We start from the raw sequence: 24,539 nt of genomic DNA on the forward strand, positions 1-24,539 counted from the left end.
TTGTTCCTTACCTTCGATACTTGCATGTTTCTTTGGCAAAGTTATAGCATTTAATAATTGGGTTTTTCATGTTCAGGTCATATTCTAGGAAGACTTTTCGGAAAGGAATACCTTGTACATTAGTGCAAAGGAGAGAAAAAGTAGACAGCCATGAGAGCAATGTAGGTCTTTTGGACAAATAAGAAGAAAGAATCCACTCGTCCTCCTGCCTTTGCAACAGGGTTGTAGCTATTCTATCTTTTGGTATTAATATTTTATTTCAACTTTTTTAGGTGCATTACCTTTAGAAGTGGACTTTAAGCTTAACTCAATCCCACAAATCCGGCTTGTAGGGTGAGGTTTGCGCCCACTTATAAACTATGAATTGGTCTTATCTCTAGTCGATGTGGAACTTCCAACACCTCCATCACGCTGAGGTACATTTCGAGCGTGAGATTAGACATTTTTAATGGGTGGTCCAATAGCGGCCCGATAGTGGGTGGAACAATATGCCCAGCAAACAACAAATATCTCTAGGATAGGCTCTAACCATGACTCTGATACCATGTTAGAAGTGGACTTTAAGCCTAACTCAACCCCACAAAACTGACTTGTAGGGTGAGGTTTGCACCCACTTATAAACTATGCATTGACCTTCTAGTCGATGTGGGACTTCCAACAATTACTGTCGAAATTCTTAGTATTAAGTTACACATTATTCTTGGCACCGATAAGTTACAAACAACACAAAATCATAACAATGATATCTCTGTTACCCCTCTCAAGGTGGCAGGAAGATTATGAAGACCTGAGAAACTTAATAAGATTTTTATTATTAAGAGCCTTGAGAAATTTTGAGAAACGTGATACTTTTTTATAGCTAAGTCAAGTATTAGAAAGATATTGACATGAAGGTCAGTATAGTATATTGATTAACAATATTGGTAGAAGAAGAAACATTTTATAGTGGAAAAACAACTTTTTAACGTGTATTATACGTTTCGGTTTCGAAAAAATAGAAACATATCAAAATGCGATGACATTTTCATAGTTTTGGTGAACTTATATGTCTCGATTCAATGGGAATCAAAACATAAAAGGTATTGCCTCAGTTCAATGAGAAACTAAGGCCTAAAACCCTACACAACCCACCTGCCTCCTCTGCAAATCAAACTTTTTGCATGACAATTTTTTCGAAAAAGGACTACCGCCTCGATTCTTTGACCACCCGAGGCAAAAGACCATGCAAATCCCTCAGCAACCTCGGATATCCACTGACAGAGTACTAAAAGGAACATACTACCTCGGTTCTGCGTTGAACCGATGTCAAAGGTCTTACCATGCAGCTGATAACTCTAAAACTAAATGTTCCATTTCCATTTTATCAACTTTATTGCCTCGGTTCTCTCTAAACTAATACCATAAGGTCTTTCAGTCTCGGTTTAACCGCGAGCTGAGGCCTATAGTTTGAACATATTTCCAAAATTCCATTTTCTGAAAGGCTTAAGCATCGGTTGGAATTATAATCGAGGTGGTAGGGGGTTTATTGCCTTGATTTTATACTTAACCAAGGTAATAACATTCTTTTGGGTTACATTTACAGAAACGTAAAATAGTTTCTTCTCACACGAACAATCTTTCTTCTTCCCCCACGAGCATAGCAGCCACCCTTGGGTGAACTGGGTTTCGTTTCCCCTCCATCTTCGTTCCTCCAGCACTGGTCGTTGTCGTCGTCTCCATCATTCATCGTCGTCATCGACACCTTTTGTTCGCGCCGCCATGATTGTCCCTTCTCTTGGCGCTGCTGTTCTTCTTTGCGTGGTAAGTTTTTTAGACCTTCTCCATTTTTGTCTATTTTTGTTTGTGTGTTTGATAGTAAATTGTTATGGGATTGATATAATGGTGATAGGAATAGCAATGGTAGTGTTATTTGTTGATGAGAATCCATGCAAGGGGAGAGGGGTTTAGCCATATGAATTGTAAAAATCTTATGATAATGTAAAGTAGTGTATAAAAATTACTTATAATAAAGATTAAACTCAAATATGTTTGTATTAAATTGGTTGAATGTAAATTGGTTTATAATTTTGAATTACGGATATAGAAATTAGGATAATAGAATTTTGAATTGTTTGTATTGAATTAGTTGATAATATAAATTGGTGTATAATTTTGAATTAGGGATATAGAAATAAGGGGAATAGAATTTTAAATTGTTTGTATTAAATTTGTTGATAATGTAAATTGATGTATAATTTTGAATTAGGGATATAGAAATTAGGGAATAGAATTTTGAATTGTTTGTATTAAATTGGTTGATTTTGTTATGAAATAAACTTGAAGGTTAGAAATCATGAGACTAATTAATATGTTGTTTGTTTTTGTTCAGATATTGTATTTTTGTGGTGAGGTTTTATAGCTTTTTAAACGCAGACATTCTGCATTGTTGACCGGCTTTTGATGCTCAGAGGTTCTTATTCTTAAAAATTTTCTATTCATATGAACATGTAATTATTCCTTTTCTTAAATATATTGTTGTTGTAAATTAACCTAGTTTCCCATTTGAGATTCAATACAAAAATTATTTACTATCTCCAAAAAATTTTTGAACAAATGTACTTTTTACAAATGAATAGAGAGGAGATGGTAATAATAATTTACAAGTATTGAATTTTGAATTGTCCGGTTGAACAGAATAATAACTTATTCATAGTTTATTAATATATATAAATTTTAACGTACATGTCTTACATTTTATGAAAGTTTGCAATTATGTTTTTTTATTAATCTCTGATACATATTTGATTACAAGAAAAATCGTTATTACCTATAGCCCTAATATGTATGTAAGCTCAAAAATTCGTATATAATATGGTGTTACATACGGATTACATACGAATACAAATCCGTAATATCTGTATGTAAAATGGTCGTAAGTAATGTTACATACGAATTTATCCGTACGTAGTTACATACAAATAAATCGTATGAAAATCTGTATATAATTACATACGAATAAATTCGTATATAATTAGACACGAATAAATCTGTATGTAAATTTCATATGTAATTAAGTAAATAGAATTGTTTTCTCTTTTTGGCACATGCAAAGGGGTGATTTATAATGGGGCATGTGTACACTTTTATTTTCTTCAAAAGTTTGAGAGTATTTTGTTTTTCTCCATTGTTTGAAGAGGAGAACTAGGAGCAGATGAAAGGATGCTAATCAAACAGGTCTCTATGCTCAAACATATAAAATCAAAGGCAATAAAAAAGGTTCATTCGTTAACTTGTTTTTTAAATATTTTTAGACAACTTGGTAATGGTAAAACACAAACAGATTTGACAGTTTCACGATTGAGTCAGAAACAAATTCTAGTTCTCACAAAGTCAATAACAAAAGAGAAACAAAAAAAGGTTAAATTGCACACTATAACTATATGTAGTTCTAAGCTAAATCATTTTGAAAACAATAAATGTATGTGTCCACAATTAAAGGCATAGAATGGTAGTAACTTACAAATACTAGATGCCTAGACTTCACCATTCAACTAAAACAAAGGAGAAAAGAAGATTTTTTATTTCTTTTGAGCTAAATTAAAGTTTGAAAAGTCAAAGAAAAATAATTCGTTTTGATCTTTTTATGTACAATTTAATTGAAAACGTATTTTTATAATTTTTTTATTATTACTATTTTATTATTATTTTTATTATTTTTTATTATTATTATATATATTTTATTATTTATTTAAAAATGAATTGATAATCCGGACATTAGATGTTAACACTTCTAAAGAAAGTCATCATCAATTATCAAACCCTATAATATAGAAGCTAAAACTTCAATTACCTGACCTTTTTCACCTTATCTTAGATTTCGTTAGAATTCCCTTTCTCCCTTTCTGATGGGAGATTATAAAGGTTTCAAGAGATTAAATTTCTAAAACTTTACTTGTCACCGTACCAATCCTCTGATTTTTTAAATGGATTTAGGGAATAATCATCTTAATATAGAATTTGATCCACATGACAAATTAAAAAAATTTAGTTCCAAATCCACTCTCGTTTATCTTTAAATTCACTCAAATAAACAACAAAAAAATTTACTTTCAAATCTTCCCAAATCTCCTCAGCCACTCTCTCCAAATCCATTCAAATGAACAAATCTTTAATAAATTAAAATTCCAAATTATAAAACTGGTTGAAATCATCTTATGTAACTACTTTAAATCTTCCTAAGGAAAAATGCTATTTCATTTAACATTTATAAAAATTACTGTTTAGAAATATTTGAAGTACTTAAACTTTAGTAGTGGTGTTATCATACAAATAAAATGTTTTCTGATCCGTAAAATTATTAGTTATAGCAAGAACAAAATTCTTCGAATCCTTATAATGGTTTGTTTCCAAAAATGCATGACCAACGAAATATTTGAAGGATTAAGGATTTGTTTCCCTCGAATTATAAATGGGGTAATCATAAAGCTGCTGCTGCTGCAGCAGCAAAAGGATTTTGCCAAAAATAGTAACATACAACATATTCTTAGCATCATATCGAAGCATGATTATTATACAAAATTTTTTAAGAGCGTCTCAGTTTTAAGTGCTCAAAGCAGGTTCACTTAGATTCCTGGTATCGGATACTGAGTAGTAAGAGCTTCAACTTTCCTGCGCAATTCTGAGACCTTCTCCCCCAAGGGAAATTCAGAAGATGATACAAACTTCAAAAACTCTTGGAGCTTCGTTCCTGAGACCAAACTTTTGGCTTCAAGACTTATTTGCACTCCCTCATGAATTAAATCTGCAATTAGTGCGAATTCTTTTTCACCAAGTCCTCTTGTTGTCATTGCAGGTGCCCCAATACGAATGCCTCCCGGAACAAGGGCACTCTTATCACCTTTTATAGTAAGCACATGTCAGAAATAACGGGACATAAATATCACGGTGAACAGGCATAGATTCCAAACTGGTGCACGCAAGAAACAACACGGCAATAAGATCTCACCAGGCACTGAATTTTTGTTGAGGGTTATCGAAGCCATATCAAGAATTTTCTCCACCCGAGCACCATCAAGACCCTAACAGACATGTTAATTAATATGAAACATAGTTAACGTACAAAAATGATCATATATCAACTTGGATATCATGCCTTTTTAAATTGAAACATGTCAATCTATAATGGGTGCACGAGCGGAAGAAAGTAAAATATATTCTGACACAAAAGAAAGGAACAAGAAGCTTACAGAAGGCCTTAGATCAACAAGAACCAGGTGATTGTCGCTACCACCAGAAACAAGTTTATATTTGTGCTCAATTAACCGCTGAGCAAGAGCTCTACAGTTAGCAACCACCTGCAGGATAGTATTGTTATGAGTGTCAATAAGTGCTATGTGCCAAACTCTATATATGGCTATGCACGGTTCACTTTTTTCTTTTTAAATCAAACCAAACCACTCTAATGAACTGGTTTTGTCCAAATGGATCTTTGCACAGTTCAAGTTCAGTGATAAAATAAAGTGACTTTAATGCTCTCTGATTCATGAAGGTCAACTGATAATATGTAAACCAAACAAGCAAACTGTGCACATATTAAGAAGCATGCGCAATGCCTATTAACTCCAATTAGTTTGCAAAAAGAATCTCAACTCTAATTTATTGATATCCTATATATAGCCTATATCCAGATTTGTTTTGAAGTAGATTTTGGACCTTTCTGAGTACCTACTGGGAATCTGCATTGTCACGTAAAATGGAAAGTCAGAAATGCTGACTAAGGCCTAAACCCGACTCTACCTTAATAACTGTAATTTGGAAGCTAAACTTCTAATCGACACAAATGGGGTAGACTTCATAATTTTATTTTTCTGCTAAATTTTCTGTTACTGATTCTATGATTATGAAGTGGTAGGAAGGGAATACCTTCAAAACATACAAGAGAAATGGTAAAACAAAATAGCATTAGCGTTATGCACTTCTTAGTGACACGTCTATATCCTCTAGTTTTGGATTGAAAGAGTTGGAAATACAAGCGAATCGTGCCTAATATAACATCTATCTTCATTCCGTATTTATTCCACAGGACCATGAGGATAATTCTAGTGATCAGATTGGGTGGTAAAGCAATCTATTTTATTTCTTATCAATTCAGAGTAGCAACCTTGGTGGATTCAAAATTAAGCACCAAAAGGCTTTTTAAAATGATCATGCACACACCCTTATGTCCAATGATGAAATGGGCTATCGGTATACCTGATTCTGGTAATTTTTAAACTCTGGGGACTGGGCATACTTCAAGCAAACTGCTAGTCCTCCAATTGTGTGGTTATGAGGACCCCCCTGGACAAATCTATCACTATCAAATCACAGAAGCAGGAAGGTAAAGAGCACGGGTGCATCTAAACTCCATAGGAGCACAGGATCCGTGCACCTCAATTAGAATAGTATAAAACTATTAAGAGAATATTCATAATTTACCTGTAGACCGGGAAAAACAGAATTGTTAATGGCGGGCTCCAGATCAACCCCATGCACAGGATCTTTCTTGAAGAATATCATACCACCTCTTGGACCTCTTAAAGACTAGAAGAAAATATTCAACGGATTAAGTCACAGGTGTGCCAAGTGTAGCAAACAAAAGTATTTACATAGAATTCCAAGCAATATAGCATCCAGTTTGTACACAAACTAAATGCAGATTCTTCTCTTTTTCATTTTAAATGTAAAAGTGTGGCATAAAAATATCTCAAGGCAAACCTTGTGGGTTGTGGTGGTCACAATATCACAATAGTCAAAGGGATTAGCAAGTACAGATGCAGCAACAAGCCCACTTATATGAGCCATATCCATCATAAGAAAAGCACCTATTTCATCTGCAATCTTTCCATGCATAAAAGATGTGATTAGCTTCTTGCCAAAAAGAAAACCATATAATGAGCAATATATAATTCTAGATTATTGCATAAATACAAAACATACTTTTCTCATGCGAGGGTAATCAATGTCCCGAGGATAAGCACTAGCCCCCGCAATAATCAGCTTTGGCCTGAAGAGATTAGCAGTTTTCTCCAACATATCATAATCAATTAGACCTATTGTGATGCCAACATGGGTTAAAAAATGAGTCATCTCACAAATTCAAAATAATTTTAATGAAAAAACAAAAGCACCTGTTGATTCGTCGAGTCGATAAGGCATAGATTCAAAATAAATTGAAGTAGCAGATACACGTTTTTTAGGCGTCATGAATCCATGAGACAAATGTCCTCCATGAGGCAAGTCCAAACCCTGGAAACAAACCATTGCACATCAGAACAATTACAATAATGGGCTGCGATTTGGAATAGCCCAACAAGATGAAGGATACGTCAAATAGATTTTACCATAATTCGATCATGTGGTTTAAGAACTGCAGTGTATACTGCAAAATTAGCTGGGGATCCAGATAATGGTTGAACATTAACACCCCATTTATTTCCATCTACATGAAATGCAGCCAGTGCCCTTTGTTGGCATAGGGTTTCGAGCTCATCGATGTACTCATTCCCTCCATAGTACCTTCCATTTAAAATGAGCTTTAATGAAATTTTATTTATTGAAGATGAATAAATCAAACACAGTTTCCCATTTTCCATGAACAAAGTCCGGTTACCAAAAACAAACATTAAAAAAAATATTTTCTTAAATCAAAAAGATCCTTACCTTTTACCCGGCAATCCTTCTGAATACTTGTTTGTGAGGCATGAACCAACTGCTTCCATCACAGCTCTAGATGTAAAATTCTCAGAAGCAATCAGCTCAAGACTTTTAAATTGTCGATCCTTCTCCTTGTCAATAATTGCACGAACCTCAGGATCGGCTTCAGTCAAGCCATAGTCCAGGAAGCTACTTCCATCACCTAATATTTGCAATTGCATGTGATTCCATGAACAAAAGAAATCATTTAGCCATACATCCAATTACCAGTATACTGGAACCAAGCCAAAATAATAAACATCAAAACAGAGAAAATCAGATAGGAAGAAATATTCCAATGTCCAAAGCTATTTATTATTGTGAAAGAGATCTGCTCAACCCTTGAGTCTCAAATACATACATACATCACTTGATTATCAAAACAAACTGAGGGCCAAATATCAAGGAAGAACAAAAATAGCAAATAAGATCAAACACTTACAAATAAAAAGAAAAGGAACCTATAGAGCATAGCAACACCCTTAATCACTTCAAATGAAAAAGAAAATAGCCGTCATTCGAACAAGACAATATTTCAAGAAGATGGTAGATTATAGTTACCTCCAATTTCAGGAACTGAGAAAGACAGAGACGATGGCTTCCCAGTGATTAAACTCCCTTCAACAGGGGAAGCTTTGCATGGCTTCATATTACAGAACTTCACTTCAGATACAAATCCGTAGTTATTGCCATACCCCTTTGCAGGGAAACTCATCCCCTTGGTCCAAACAGATTGTTGCAGAGAACCCATCATTGTACTGGCTTGCATATTTTGCTTCAGAACTTACACGGGATAATAACACCCCTTCCCTACATAGTGCAGTAAAATAGAAAAAAGGGACAGATTAATACACAGCATGCCACAAAAAATTAATGTAAAATAAGGATTGAGACGATACTTCAAAACATGCATGGAAATAAATTGGATAGAATAGTTTTCAAGAGAGAAATGGTACCAAATAAAGCTGACACCAAAATCAATTATATGTTGGGGGAGAGAGTAAAAGGGATAACTATTACACAGTGGCCCCTTGGCTCAGACTGGTTAGGGTTTTTGTTAAAGAATTCTGGAAGTTGAGTAAGCTTATTAAGACAAACAAAAACACACCAAAACGACAGTGTAACACCCCAGTTCTGGGAGTCACTTAAGCGCATCAAAGACTAATATTTCTCTTGGTAATTGAAAATTTCAAAACAAAGAAATTATTAAAATTTAAAACAAATGCCCCGTGGAATATAAAGCGTTTAATACATCATTTTATTAAAGTGTTTCAAGAAAACAATAAAACTATTTATACTTCCAAAAACTCTCATTGCTAGTTCCCCTCTCGTAGCATCTACACAACTCCAGAAGTATATGTTCTCACATTTGCTCCCGTATAACACACGTTATCGCCACACAAACAAAATATGAGTGAGCTAACGCTTTAAACATAATCCTATAAGGTCAAACACATTTCACAAAAATAACCCAATACTAAAAGCTATAAACCTCTTATATCAACCTTCTCTTAGTGATAAACCTCTCAAGTCAACTTCATCTTAGTGGTCTAATGTCACACAGAATAGGTTCACACAGACTAAAACACCAATCATATTAACTTTCTCTCAGGGTCTAAGGTCACACAGAATTCTCTTTAGTGGTCCAATGTCACACAGACTTATATCCCTACAGGGTGGTTGAGTAGTCCTACACACACAGTAAAGACCTATTTCCCTTTAAGGGCCAACAACTTTCCTCTCTTTAACACGTCACACAGATTAGAGAGTTTGGTACTCAAACCCACTCTTACTGCCTCACACAGTCTGAAGAAAGCTCCTTCGCAACACACAGGAGAAATAGAGACCCTGAGCATTTCTTCCCAACACACAAGAGAAGAGAGACCACTTCCTAACCCTGAGGTACTCTCAAAGTCTCTCCATCCAAAGCCTCCCTTGAACATTACTATATCTAGATTTTTCTAAAGCCCAATGCATATAGCTAAACAACACAAGGTAGATCGGTATTTTGCACACAACCACTACAACCAAGCAACTGATAACGATAATTCTTACCATTATCTGAGGTGCATTGTTTATACCAAATCAACTCTCTTTGAGCTTGAATCCTGCTTAATCCTCTCTTTTATCTAACTTTTGTGAATAAGTTTAGTCTAGGTTACACTTAAGGGTTTTCATCACTAATTCCCTCATTTTGTAGGCAAATTGTGTGCATTGGAAGAGCATCAAAACTATCAAGGAGCTAGAATCCAGGAAAAGCAACAAAAGCATAAAAATAAAAAGGCACATGAAGGCAAACTTCACGCCTGCACACCCCTCCAGGGGCGCTGAGCGCCAACAACCTTGCAATTCTCACGCCTGGGCACCCCATCAAGGGCGCTGACTGCCATTCCTTGCGCAAACTTGGCGCCTGCGCGCCCCATCCAGGGCGTTGAGCGCCATCTTGCTCTGCAGAATTCGCGCCTGGGCACCCTCCTATCTGGGCGCTGAGTGCAACACTTGTTGATGTGGCACCCTAGACCTATTTAAGGCTACCATGCAACAAAGAGACTATCTTTTGGCGGCTGAAGCACGAAACTTACACTCTTGGAGCTCTTGGAGCAAGTTTGGGTGTGTGGGAGCTCTTTCTTCTTCCTTGGGTCTCCATTGCTTCCCATTTCCTCCATTTCTTCCATTGTAAGCTCAAATGGAGAGCTTACTTCATTTTTTGTTGGGGAAGGATGTAATCTCTGAACTTCATGTATATGAATATGTTTTGAATATATTAAGTTTTTTTCATTGAATGCTAGTGGTTTTCTCCTGTTCATAATGTTGTTTTGGCCATTCATAACTTGATGTTTTGGTTTGTTTGTTAGTGGAAAATAGCTCATGAACCATGACTTGGAGTAAGCTACCTAAAGGAAATAGTATATAGGAATGGAGCTAGGACCTTTAGTTGTCATAAACTTCTTTTCTTAATGCAGAATTGATTATTAGGGTTTTCAAGGAATTAAAGTCTAATAAGAAAATCTAGGCTATTTACACCAAGGAATTGGGTTTTGAGTAATCTAGTAAGTTGACATTAGCATTTTAATGAAGAAGTTGAGTTTTAATATGCATGAAAGTGAAGAAGGTGAAATCTAACCCCAACATTACCATTTCATTTTGTTTCAAATCTCATTCATTTCCAAGTGCTTTTGGCTACAAAAGATCATTTTACTATTCACGCAATATGTTTACTTTGATTGCATTTAAACCTTACCAAATGAAACCTTTCTTTAGTCTTGATTAGTTAAGTAATTATATGATCGTTTAGTGATACACAAGTCTATTGGGATACGATACCCAGTCTTACCGGTTTATTACTTGATACGATTTGACACGTTTGTCGAGGTCTTAACAGCAACCAATATCAATACATACAACAATCATACACACAGATCCGCTAAATCCATTTGTCTAAGCATCTCACAGAGTTCTCATAATCACCTCATCATTCATACAACATCAAGGAACACATCCAACCAGTTCCACAGTCCTTTTATTCAAACAAGTCTAATTTCCACATAAATATTAAACCACTCTAAACATGTTTCCAAAATCCAATGACATCAAGGTATATGCCAAAACACCTCAGAACATGTATAATCAACAAAAGAACATTTTAAATATTAATCCCCTCAGTATATAGCAATTTAACCACACCAGCCAGCCACTCAACATAATATGGTACAGTGCAGGTAATTTAGATGTAAATCAATCCAGAAATCACACCAACACATCATCATCAGATTGAGCAGCAAAATGAATGATTTGAATCAGTTATAACAGCCTAAATAGAACTCACAACAATAGTTTACCGTAGGAAGAACATGAGAAAGATATTCCCAGTGACTATTAGTGCTTAAAGACTTATAATTATATAGCACCAGCCCCACAGTTATACAATTATTCATAGACAACCCCATCCAATGTGAAATACTAGCATGTATACATTAACACAAGTCCTGGCAGCTTCTAACATGTATTACATTCCTATCACAGCCACTAAATTCATAATTTAAACCAAGCAACATGCCCTTCAGATACAGTTCTGATTCTAGTAATCAACAAGGTACAAATGGATCAACAACATGATAATTCCATCACCAACAAAACATAAACATAGTAAACAGCTATTGTTGGTGGTTGTAGGGCAGAGTTCACTAAACCTCCATAAAATCAAACCAGTATTTAATTACAATCAGATTAGAAACTAAGGTGCACATATAGTCCCTCCCTTAAAACGTAACATTTTATTATCACTCAGCAAAAGACCCATTTCAGTTTAAACACCAAAAACTCTTAGTCCCTTGTCCAATTTCATACCGTTCACCTCCTTAAACCTCCAACGTTGAAACAGATCCCAAATACTAACTGGTTCCAGGGTCAATCATGCAGACCTATAATTAGTTTGCTTTTAATCTTGTCTATTGTCCTATTAACATACATTTAATCAGTTTTAACCAGTAGGTTACTGTTTAAACAGGTTACTGTCATGTAAAGTGAACACAGTATATAAACATCTGAAACGAATCATCATAGAGCAAACACTACTCAAACAGTCACTAGACTGTAAGAAGCACGTATCCTAACAACAAAAGCATTACAGAAAGCACATACAAGACCAACCACAAGGAAAAATACTTAAACGTGACAGTGTAAACCCTATAGCAACTAAACAGAATGTACTGAGACTTTACCGCAACTGAGTAATTGACAAAGACCTTATAGCATCTATACTAATAGGTAGAGGACTTATATCCACTAGACCGTTGGCATAAACCTGGTAACACTGGACTCACTGAATTAGAGACTTAACCACACCATATTTACCTCATTATTATTAGCTAAGATTACTAAAACAGATAATGAAAACATCAAACTGCAAAGGGAATCGCATAAACACGTAACTGGCTAGGTAGCAAAACAACATTTCATCACAAGCAATCATATTGAAATCAAACCAGTTTAGCTCCCCATACCTGCTTTTGGTTCCTCTTCGCAAAGAACTTCTACTTCCACAGCCAACCCTCAAGTTGGAACTCTCAACTAGCAAACCGCTCAATTCTTCCTTACTCAATCTTCTGGTTTTTGGTGTCTCCACCCTCTACTCTCTACTCTCGCGACCCCTAAAACCCTCGCCGCACTCAAAATTTCCCTTTTCTTAACCCAGGATTCCTGATTTTCTCGATTAAAAGAAGAATATCAAAGATGAAGAAGAGAATAAGAGGTAACCTTCGCGCCTTCGAAAAGGAAAATAGAAAAGATTTTTGGCCAGTGTCGTTTTATTCCAAAACAATAACCTCGACCCCTACTTCCAAAACTACAACTAAACTAATTCTTATTTTATTTGGTTAACTTTTCATTCATGCCAAAGTACCATTTAAATTACAGAAATATAGTTTTTAGCTGAAAACGATATATAATTTCATATAATAAATATTAATGATATTCTATCTTAAGTCTTGAACTGCTGAACCCTTTTCTTTCTATAAACTTTCCTTCATCACAAAATCTTTATATCAATAATTGTTTTTTAAAATCTATGTACCGACCATTTGTATGCTTTAATTGAGTACAATATTATAAAATTAATAACAAAAGTATAATATCTAAATTAGTAATTGTTTATTAATCGCTGATAACATTGTAAAAATATTTTATATTTTGCTTACAAAATAAAAAAATCTTAAATAAACATACCAAGCAATTTTAATAAGTTTAACTTGTTATTTATTCTAGTTTTATGATTTTAATAAACCTCGTCGTATTCAGAGGAGAAAGAGCCTTTCCTTCCTTACCTTGTTCTTGCTTGTGTAGCCACGAAGGGTTTTGTGTGTTGTTAATACTAAACATTAATACTAAAATTATTTTATATTTGGTTTACGAAATAAAATAATCTTTAAGATTTTCTTTTATCTTAGTTTATTAGTAATGCAATGGAAGCCACTAAAGGATTGGTTAATTGATTTGATTTATTAATAGTTTATTATGAAGAAGAGCAGGGTTTTTGATAACTACTAGTGCGGAGATCATCTTTCCAGGTCATGATGTTAAGTTTGTTTTGTTTGTAGTGCACCTATGGATAAGTTGCTGTGTAGGATTACATTTGTAATTCACTTCTAAATATTTAATAAATTTATGTATTTTAAGTTGAGTTTTTATTTAATTTTTTTAGTTTATTTAGTATTTAGAATTTTTTGTATATTTTCAATTAAGGTTTTGTTGTTAAATTTTTTAATTAACTATTTCTATTTTTTTTTATCAAATCCTTATAATTAAATTTTGATGGAGAAATGTGACTAATATCTTCTCTATTATCTTGTTTATTTATAGTTACTTATTAAAAAATGTGAGATTTTATAGTTAATATAAAATTCATATCATGGTTAATGTAAAAAAACAAATGACTCTTATTATTTTCATTGAAAACATAATGAAAACAAAGTGAAGTTTCTTAATTGATTTCACATCATTGTTTACATTAATTAAGGGATTGTTCTTATCACCATTGTTGAGAGGACTCTTTTTGTTCAATTTCAATAAGAATTACCTATTGTTTTATATCATCTGTAATGTCATTTTATATTAATAACGTAATTTTACATTTTTTAAAATGTGAAGACAAGTAAATAAGTTAACGAGTCAAAATAATAATTACATAACTCAATTAATGAAAAGAAATTAAATGATGAAAACTCAGTGAAAAAATATAAAATTTTTTAAAATAATAAATATTTTGGAAATTTTATGAAAACTCAATTGAAAATATACAAATTTATGTAATTTGAAATTTAATAAAGTCTAAAATTAACATGTAATTTAGTTGTTGAATGTTATATTTGGTTAAACATAACATATTCTTTTATGATTTTTTACTAATGGAAAAATACATTTCTATAACAAACTTATTATGACGAATAAAAATTATCCATCATAATAGATCGATTGAACGATAATAAAAATAAGACATATTAGAACGTAGTTTCGTAAATAAGTTATAATATGAAACGCGGTGACAAACTTGTAATAAGTTTAAAACATATTATAACATAATTTTGTATATCAGTTATAATATAAAATGTCGTGACAAAGTTGTAAATAAGTTCAAAACTTATTATTACGTAGATATTGGCACCTGTTGGAATATCTTGATGTATTATAACTGAGATTTAGAAGTCAGTTATAATATCTCTTCCTCTCTAATTTTTCACATTAATTTCATTTCACGTGCCCTCTCATTTTCGTTCCTCTCTTCCGCTCTTCGTCTCTAAACCCTTGCGTTTTAGAACACTCCGAGAACACTGCCTCCGCTGCCTCTTCACTCATAAGCTTTCATTTCTGCTCCATTTTTCCCCTTCACTCATAAGCTTTGCTCCGCTCACACAAAACTCACTTAAAAACCAAAAATCGGCATCCAATCTCTTCCCATCATCACGCACACATAGCACACAGTTCCGGCAACATTCCAACAACGTTATAATATCTCTCGCCTTATTATAACGGACAAATGAAAATTTGTTATAATAAACTGCACATATTATGACGAACTTCAGAAACTACGTTATAATATGTTCAAGTTATTATAAAGTAATTTTCTGCTACGCTATAAAATGTGCAGACTTATTATAACGCTCAGAACTATGTCCCCAATAACTACGTTATAATATATCATTTTTGTACGTTATAAAATGTCATTTTTTCACTAGTGTTTGTGTTGTATGTTTGTGCCTTCAAAATACATTCATCTTAATATATTAAAAATTTGATATATTTTAAAGTATCATTGTTAAAAAATGATTATTTTACAGGCGAATAAATGATATGGAATAACCACACTCTCTTTAACCACTACTCCTAACTCTTCTTTACAAGAAAAAACTTTGAAAATAGTGAATCTGATGACGAGTTTTGTGGCCAAAACCACTCTCACACCTTAAAACTTCAGCAACAATACATTGTTTATCCTCGTTGAATGTTGAAGAGGAAAGTTGGGTATGGCATTATAGATTCGGACACTTGAATTTCAAAAGCCTGAGTTTGTTAAACAGCAAAGAATTGATAAAAGGTGTGCCTTTGATAACGACTCCAAAGAAGATTTGTGAAGGGCGTGCTGTGGGAAAACAAGCCAGAAGAAAATTCAAGAAGTTTGCGCCTAAAAAAGCTAAACAGTCACTCGGTGTAGTCCATGCAGACGTGTGTGGCCCCTTTGAAATACCAACACTTGGATGTAATAGATATTTTCTAATTTTTGTAGATGAATGGACTAGGAAGATATGGGTATATCTGTTGAAAGAAAAGAAAGAAGTTTTCTCATGTTTTGTTAAATTTTGTGCCATGGTGGAGAGACAATCGACTCTACAAATGAAGATTTTCAGAACCGATGGAGATGGAGAGTTTAATTATGGGGAGATGAGCAAATTCTGTAATGAGAAGGGAATTGTACACGAGGTTGTTGCTCCATACACACCTCAACACAATGGATTGACCGAGAGTAGGAATAAAATGCTACTTGAAATTACCAGATGCTTGATTAAAGGGAAGAATCTGCCACACAGCTTATGGGGAGAGGCTGTCTCTACAGCAGCCTATGTGTTGAACAGAAGTCCAACAAAAGCCTTGGCGAACTACACTCTAGAAGAGGCATGGTCTGGAATTAAGCCATCAGCAGATCACCTGAGGATATTTAGATCCGTGTGTTATTAACACGTTCCAAATGAGAGGAGGAAGAAGTTAGGAGATAAGAGTGAGGTTTTCATTCTAGTTGGTTATCAACCAACAGGCGCCTACAGATTATACAGTCCAAAGAAGAATGAGATTGTGATTAGTATAGATGTATTGATAAACGAGTCTGCTACATTCAACTAGCCAGAAGCAGAAAGTGATCTAAAACCATCCCCTGTGGTATCTAGCTGGCTAGAGGAGAAAAGGCCTGAAGAAACTGAACAGATAATTGCTAATGAAGAAGTTAACAATATAAGATCACAAAGAGCTCGGTTCCCCTCAACAAGGCTTGCAGGTCATGAGGTGTTCACGGACAATGAAATTGCAGAATCAGGTGACATCGTTCATTATGCTTTCCTTGCAAATGCTGAAACACTTTCATGGGAACAAGTTGTTGATATTAAAGAATGGAAGGAGGCTATGTTGGAGGAGCTGAAAACAATTGAGAAGAATAAAATGTAGGAGATGGTAGAGTTGCCTCAGCACAAACAGGCTATTGGGGTTAAATGGGTATTCAAAACAAAATATAAACCAGATGGAAGCGTTGCAAAGTTGAAGGCTAGGCTGGTAGCAAAAGGCTTCCTGCAGAAACTTGGAATAGCTTCACTGATGTTTTTGCACCTGTTGCAAGACTTAAAACGGTAAGACTTGTTGTTGCTATGGCTAATTTCAATAGTTGGAACATTTGCCAGATGGATCTCAAATCTGCATTTCTGAATGGTCCTATTGAAGAAGAAGTTTTCGTTAGACAACCACCTGGATTTGTAAAGAAAGGTCAAGAGCTGAAGGTGTACAAATTGAACAAGGCTTTATATGGCCTTCGTCAGGCACCTCGAGCATGGAATAAATACATTGACACGCTGCTCATCAGACTTAGCTTCCAAAAATGCATTGTTGAATTTGGAGTGCATATGAAATTTGCCGAACAGCAGGATATTTTACTGGTGTGCCTGTACGTTGATGATTTGCTTGTTAATAGGAGCTCTGTAGAGGAAATTGAAGGATTTAAGTTGAAAATGAAAAACAAATTTGAAATGACAGATCTTGGGAGTTTAAGCTACTTTCTTGGGCTGGAGTTTGTGCTGACAGCAGATGGAGTTTTCCTTCATCAAAGAAAGTATGTCAACGAGATTCTGAAGAGATTTAATATGAAAGACTACAATTGCACGTCAATTCCAGTCATGACAAACTTGAAACTCTCGAGTCAAGAGGAAGAGAGCAAGGTGAATGCAACCTTATTCAAGCAAATAGTAGGATCTCTTAAATATATGTGTAACAACAAACCTGAGATCAGTATTGGAGTTGGGTTAGTAAGAAGATTCATGCATGATCCAAGATAGTCTCATCTCGCTGCAGCCAAGCACATCCTATGCTACTTGAAGGGAACAACATATTACGATCTTCTTTTCCCAAAGAAGATTGATAGTACAAGGGGAGTTTTTGAGACATGGTGTGACTCAGATTGGAGTGGTGATCAGATGGATAAGAAGAGCACATATGGGTACTTGTTTAAGTGTATGGGAGCTTCAATATCTTGGTGCTCAAAGAAGCAAGATGTTGTTGCACTTTCTTCCTGTGAAGCATAGTACATATCCTCTGCAGAGACTGCTTGCCAATGCACATGGCTAGAAGCTATTCTACGTGAATTAAAGATTGAACACGCTAAGCCAATATGATTAATGGTGGATAACAGATCAACTATCATTATTTAGTAAATTGAAATAATAATAAAATGTAAAAAATGGTAATTTAGTAAATTGAAATAATAATAAAAATAATAATTATTATTATTATTATTTATTATTTGTTACTATGAGCTCATTTCCGACCGAACGGTAAGAGTTTAGGAGAGTTTCTATCTCCCTTTTGCATTAATGATCATTAAGAGGTAAATTAATTGGTCAGATTCCTTTAAACTCTATAAATAAGGGTTTATGTTAGAGGTAAACTCATGTTTTACTCATTACTGAATTATAAAAGCCCTACAAAGAAAATTTCTGACTTGAGCGTAGGAGTGTCTTCTGCAGGTCGCCTCCCACTCGGCAGCGACAGGAGGACGTTCGACGTTATCCTCGTCCCATTTCAGCAGAAACATTATTATTATTATCATTATTTATTATTATTTATTATTATTATTTGTTATTATTATTATTATTATTATTACTATTATTATTATTATTAGTTATTATTATTATTATTATTATTATTTATTATTAATATTACTATTATTAGTATTATTATTTAGAGAAGATAATTTATTCATTGTTTATTATTATTATTTTTATTATTTTAATATACAAAGAAAAAAACATCACCAGTAAATTATTTAAAAAATGTAGGGTAATATAGTAAAAGAGTTTAAATTCCTCAAAATCTTTCCTAATATGCAGAGAAGGTGGATAGCAATCTTGTAGATATGTATGTGCTTTTACTTTCAAATGAGTACAAACGAACATAAAATCATCCTTAATTCCTTCTTCCCAATCTGCATGTACACTACAATATGCTGAAGTAAACATAACCTAAATAACATTTCTTTTGAAACTACAATAATGTCTTCATATTGTATTGGGTAACTTATCACACAAAAAAACCACAATCTTCAAATGGTTACTGTAGCTCTCAATATAGTAAACACCATCAAGAAACCCTTAAAAAAATCACTAACGTTAGACACACAAATAAAAACATAATAAAAAACATCTAACATTAATTTAATTATTTGATTCGACGAGATTTTGAACTATTATTAAAAAGAAAAAATATTAGAATAAAAATACGCCAGCGAAGAAAATAAAAAGTAGCATCAAAGAAAGAAAATATTTTGAAATATAAATTGATACTATTGTAAATACAAAGAAAGAGAAAAACAATAACAGAAATACTTGAATCAAAATAACAATAAATATCAACAACCCACTAAATAAAAAAAACATTTAACACAATATCAAAGTTTAATTTTAAAATTTCAGTTACTAAAGATAACTTTCTATAAATTTAATTGCTAAATTCTTATGTCTAATAGAATCCTAATGATGCACACATTTTAATATAACTTATTATACGGCCTTAGATTGGGCTTAAAAAATATATTCCAGCACCTCTATTTTTATTTTATACAAAGATTGAATACTAATTTACTAAAAACTGTGGGCTACGAAAAAAATGGGCACAGTGAAGAGCTAAATCTTATCCTCACTTTTGTTGCATTGCAGGCAAGATATTGAATAATTCTTGTCCATTTATATGATAACCTCATACAACTTTCCTTAGCTAGAAGGTAGAACTGAATTAGATTCGCTTCTTTTACAAAAGTCAATGTCATAGATAATAAACGTAGCCGACCCTCTCATTGCCTTTTTCTAAAGGGTTTATTCTTCCAATTTGCAGAGAGAAACAATGGTTAATAGTTAGTTTTTGTTCTATAAAATATCTAAGTCATCCAGATAAACAGTATATATTTAATTTATATAGACTCCAGCACTAAATATTTCATGGCACAGTATTGTATTTAACCAAGTCCAGCTTCATCTTTTAGATTTTTTTTATCTCAGAATTGATTTTTATTTATCGTTTGGACGAGATGTCTAGGATGGATAACGGGACAAGCTAGCTGAGTTGGTGGGATTGACAAATTGACACGATAGTTGGGATGAACGAGATGTATAAGATATCTTAGATGATAGAATGATCAAGATAGACAGACTGGACACGACCAAGCTGATGAAGATGGTTAGGATAGACAGACTGATTAGAATGGAGGGATGAACCAAATTGACTGGATGACTGGGATGGATGGGTTGGGTGAACTTGCTAGGCTAGTATGGATGGTCGTGATGGAATTGGTGCCCCGAGCTAAAGGGAATAATCATGATGGATCGACTGTTTGATCTCGCCAAATTGATTAGAATGGAGAATATGGTCAAGCTGACTATAATGGATGGGCTGACTCGATGACTAGAATGAATGAGATGAACGGGCTGAACAGAATTAAAGGGATTGACCTGGTTGATTGGATGACCGATATGACATATCTAGCCAGGTTGGCTTTGATGCCTAAGATGGATGTGATGATTGGGCTGACATGGATGGACGAGATGGATGTGATGATTGGACTGACATGGATGGACGAGATGGATAAGATGTAACAAATGAACCACACAAACTTGGATGGTTGAGATGAACAATCTAACGGCATGACCGAGATGGACTGGCTGGCCCATTTGGCTAAGCTGGGCAAGATGACTATGATGGACAAGATAACCTGGATGAGTTGACGAGATGGTTGGATGGACCAACTAGTCGATCTAGTTGAGCTAGTTGGAATGGACAGAATAAATAAGATGGTTGGGTTGACAGGATGACCAGGTTGGATATGATGGATGAGCTAACATGATGGACAAGCTGATACGCTGGTCGAGATGGATGGGTTATCCAATCTAGATTAAATGACGCGGATGGCCAGATTAATGGGATTAAATGATTTTGTATTTTGAATTATCAATGCCCAGATCTAGATTTTTGATGATACAAGATTGTCTCACCAAGATAATAAGAAAGTTTATCAAAATATAAGATTTTAAGTATATTTCACATCAATTCAATTAATAACAAAATGTAAAATACGATATACTTCATCTCATTTTCAATGTAGTTTGGCAAATGTTAATTTTAAAAACATTACGAATTGATTTTTCATAACAGTTGTTAAAATTAGGTAAAACATCACTATAAAAAGACATTTTTTTTTTCACTAGTGGTGACAAGAAATAAAAATATTGAAAACACAAGTGGGACTCTTGAAAAAAATTTCTTGAGCCAAATGAAATAAAAACTTAAAACACTATCTTTCTCTTCTTTTTTTCACGAGGGTTAAAAATGTGAAGATAAGATTGTTTGATCAACTTGGATTGCTTAAATCATTTTGTTGTATTGGTGTTCAAACTAAATAATTTCTCACAAATAGCTTGTTTTAGTTTGTGTTTGGACACTTTGAAACCAATTCAAACAAAATTAAAAATCAATTATTAAAATATTACTATATTATTGATTATTTCACTTGTATATGACATATGTGTGTGGGAGGAAACTTTAATGCATTTATCGTACTTTATGTGTATAAATATATGACAAATGAATTATGAAATATATTTAACATATGAACGTTGACGAATAGTTATGCTGATGTGAGCTCTATATTATTAACTTTGGGAAAGAAAAATACTACATTAAAATAAAATATAACTTGAAGAAATAATATAGAGAGATAGATTTTGATTTTGTATTTTGAATTATGTGCAATGTATATGTATTCAAGAAATTTGTTAAGTAGAAGTTATTTAATATTTATGTCATAATATATAAATACAATATAATAATTTTTATTCTTTTTTCTCGTCTTTTGTTATAAAAAATGTACACTCCTTTTCTACCTTCATAGTTTACTCCAATTACTTTGTTGATAATAGAAAAGAAAGTTACTATTATGTGTAAATAAACATTGATACTATACAAAATGTTGAAGAGAAAAAAATTCAAGATTTGATGGGTGATTTTTTCGAATTGATTGGAAGAAAAAAAAAATAGGAGCTAGAAAGGGTAGGTTGAATCTGAAAAGTATATAATAAAAAAATTAGTAAAATCATTCATCATCTATAACATCAGATCATCATACTAAAAAAATAAGATCAAATGTATATAATACAACAAGTTATAAATAAAACCGCAAAACCCATCTAAATAAAACCGTAAAAATGGTTTAGTTTAAATATTTTTTATGTTCAAATTAAATCGAACCATATTATAAATAATTTTTACATTTGGTTGGGATGTATTTTTAATAAAAAAATGAAACTAAACTTTATCACATTTGAGTTAGAACTTGTTTGTGGTAATTGTTAAAGGATAAGAGGTGGTGTGTTTAGAGAGGGAACAGCTTGTTGAGGGTTTGGTTATGCTTTTTGAAGTTTAGATTGGGCTTGTTCAGCTCTGATTGTAGTGATGGTCTTGAGGTTGGACTTGGAGGTATTTCAGATAAAGTTGTTTCTTCCTGTACCTCTTTTTTCTTTTTGCACTCCTATAAAACCTAATAACCCAAATTTACCTTTTATTAAAATTATATTACAAATCTCAAATCATGTACGTAACCATTCTCAAGTCCTTGTTAAAAATCATCATATGCAGAGGCTTTTAACAAATATGTGGGAAAACATGTTTCTAATACTTAAGTCCTTGTTTATTTTTTAAGGATGTGCAGAAGGGACTTGAAATAGGGAAGATGTGGGAAAATCTCATTTTACAAACATGTGATGATTATTTCTTTAATAAACAAGTGAAATTTGGGTTATATGTTGAAATTTCCACCTTGTTTATTGAATGTCATTGATTGATTTGGGCTTTCTAGTTTGAAAATTACAATAAGTCATTACTGTTTGATGTAAAAAGAGAGGTTGATGCATAAGATCCAACTTTTCCCAATATGCATTTTAAAAATATTTTCAGTTTTAGAAATACATTTTGAAATGTATATTCTAAAATATATTTTTTAAATGTGTTTCAGAATGTATTTAATATATTTTGAAATGAATTAAAAAATTAAACCAACTTCTTTAGATTTGAAAATATTTCAAGATTTGGACATATTTTGAAATATATATATATATATATATATATATATATATATATATATATATATTATATTTGTCGTCCTACCTGACTCATTTATTTTCTTCTCCCTGCTAAAGATACCTGAACAGATATATATTCACGAAAAAAGAAAGAAGCAGCTTACAACGGACGTGAACCCGATCATCTCCTTTTAAATTGATCTGCCAAATACTCCAAAGGGCTCATGTCAAGAATTTCTTGATTTTTGTGCACATCATTGTGCTGCTCCTTTGTAACGACGGCTGGCCATGGCACACATTTCTAACAAAGTAACACTACAGAAGTATATCTATATATGTATAGATACATATTACAAAGTTCATTTCATGTAACTGAAAAACCTGACAAAGTACAAGTCTCACTGTTATATATGGACATATATACTGAGAAACCAATGTTTTCCTTTATTAAGAACAAAATCATATCCAGATATATTTCTTCCAATTAAATCAGTGAGACCATGTTTTTAGTAACACCAAATACATATTGTTTCATGAAGTATGACATGTGAATGAAGAGTTAATATTAAAGTAAATTAAATGCAGTGAAATATGATAAGGGCTTCCCAGCAAATGGTTGGTTAAGTGCTTCTTGAAAAGTGAAAATTATAATTGACCACAAGCTTTAAAACAGACCATAATTTCAGCCTTCTTTTTTTCTTACCGCACCTTTATTCCGTCATGAATATATGCTATCTATATATGTATCATGATGTCAAATGAAGCAGCAACATAATTAGGTTACCAATTGAGTAAAGGATTTGTTGTCGTGTAACACAAGGTTTGGTTTATTGTTATCTATGTCTTTTAGAGGATAGGGGTACCGTTGAACAGTTACATATTTTAAAATTGGAATATTTCCTCACAAAGAAGTTAAACTGAGGAGAAAGAATATACATGCAAAGTAATAGGATGAACAGAGAAAGGACGAAGTGGAACACCATATCTTATTAAATAGAAAAAGTGAAATTGTTCACAGAAAAATAGATTCGTTGCTACTTTTTGTGAAGTCTTTTTTAAAGAACACTGTGGTTTGCTTATATTCAAGTACAAGCAGCAAGTTCTGAAGACATCTTTCTATTTTTTACATGGCTTATGCTTAATAGCCTGATAATGAAACAAGTTGAAAAATTTATAGCATAACCCCACTTCCATGCAGGTACAACTAACTTGGCGGCCAAATTATCTCCTCCCATAGCTGTAGGCATTAATGAATTCTTCTTAATCTATAAGGATTTTCCTTCTCAATTCATCAAGAATTTAAATCTCATTAATTCGACGGAAATATAGGACAAAAAGAAAAATCGAAAAGCATTGATCATTTTAATAAATTCCCAACCAACATCACCATCCGTACTTGTCTCTCTTGGTCAAAAAAAAGGAAGCTATGAACAGCAAAAGAAAAGGAAAAGTTAA

At 33.2% G+C, this 24,539-nt stretch overlaps 1 protein-coding gene across 1 annotated transcript; it reads right to left on the bottom strand.

The window, feature by feature from the left end:
* Positions 1 to 4,453: 4,453 nt before the first annotated feature.
* LOC124837964 (serine hydroxymethyltransferase 3, chloroplastic-like) lies at positions 4,454 to 13,061 on the bottom strand. Its single transcript, XM_047313458.2, has 12 exons — positions 12,717 to 13,061; positions 8,275 to 8,523; positions 7,681 to 7,876; positions 7,362 to 7,536; positions 7,149 to 7,266; positions 6,958 to 7,070; positions 6,736 to 6,858; positions 6,457 to 6,561; positions 6,232 to 6,318; positions 5,226 to 5,333; positions 4,985 to 5,057; positions 4,454 to 4,876 (listed from the first exon to the last, which is right to left on the bottom strand). Exons 2-12 carry the CDS (start codon positions 8,480 to 8,482, stop codon positions 4,602 to 4,604), a joined length of 1,581 nt encoding a protein of 526 aa, XP_047169414.1. The 5' UTR covers positions 8,483 to 8,523; positions 12,717 to 13,061; the 3' UTR covers positions 4,454 to 4,601.
* Between the last annotated feature and the right edge of the window lie 11,478 nt (positions 13,062 to 24,539).

The sequence above is a fragment of the Vigna umbellata genome, chromosome 1 (assembly GCF_029865625.1).
Source record: "Vigna umbellata cultivar VRB3 chromosome 1, Vumbellata_1.0, whole genome shotgun sequence".
Lineage (NCBI taxonomy): Eukaryota > Viridiplantae > Streptophyta > Magnoliopsida > Fabales > Fabaceae > Vigna > Vigna umbellata.

Excerpts from the sequence above, each read along its gene's own strand:
- LOC124837964 (XM_047313458.2), bottom strand. The coding sequence starts at position 8,482 with ATGCAAGCCAGTACAATGATGGGTTCTCTGCAACAATCTGTTTGGACC. Across the intron at positions 7,877-8,274 it reads CTCAGTTCCTGAAATTGGAG|GTGATGGAAGTAGCTTCCTG; the intron begins GTAACTATAATC and ends TGCAAATATTAG. Across the intron at positions 6,319-6,456 it reads CTGTTTTTCCCGGTCTACAG|GGGGGTCCTCATAACCACAC; the intron begins GTAAATTATGAA and ends AGATTTGTCCAG.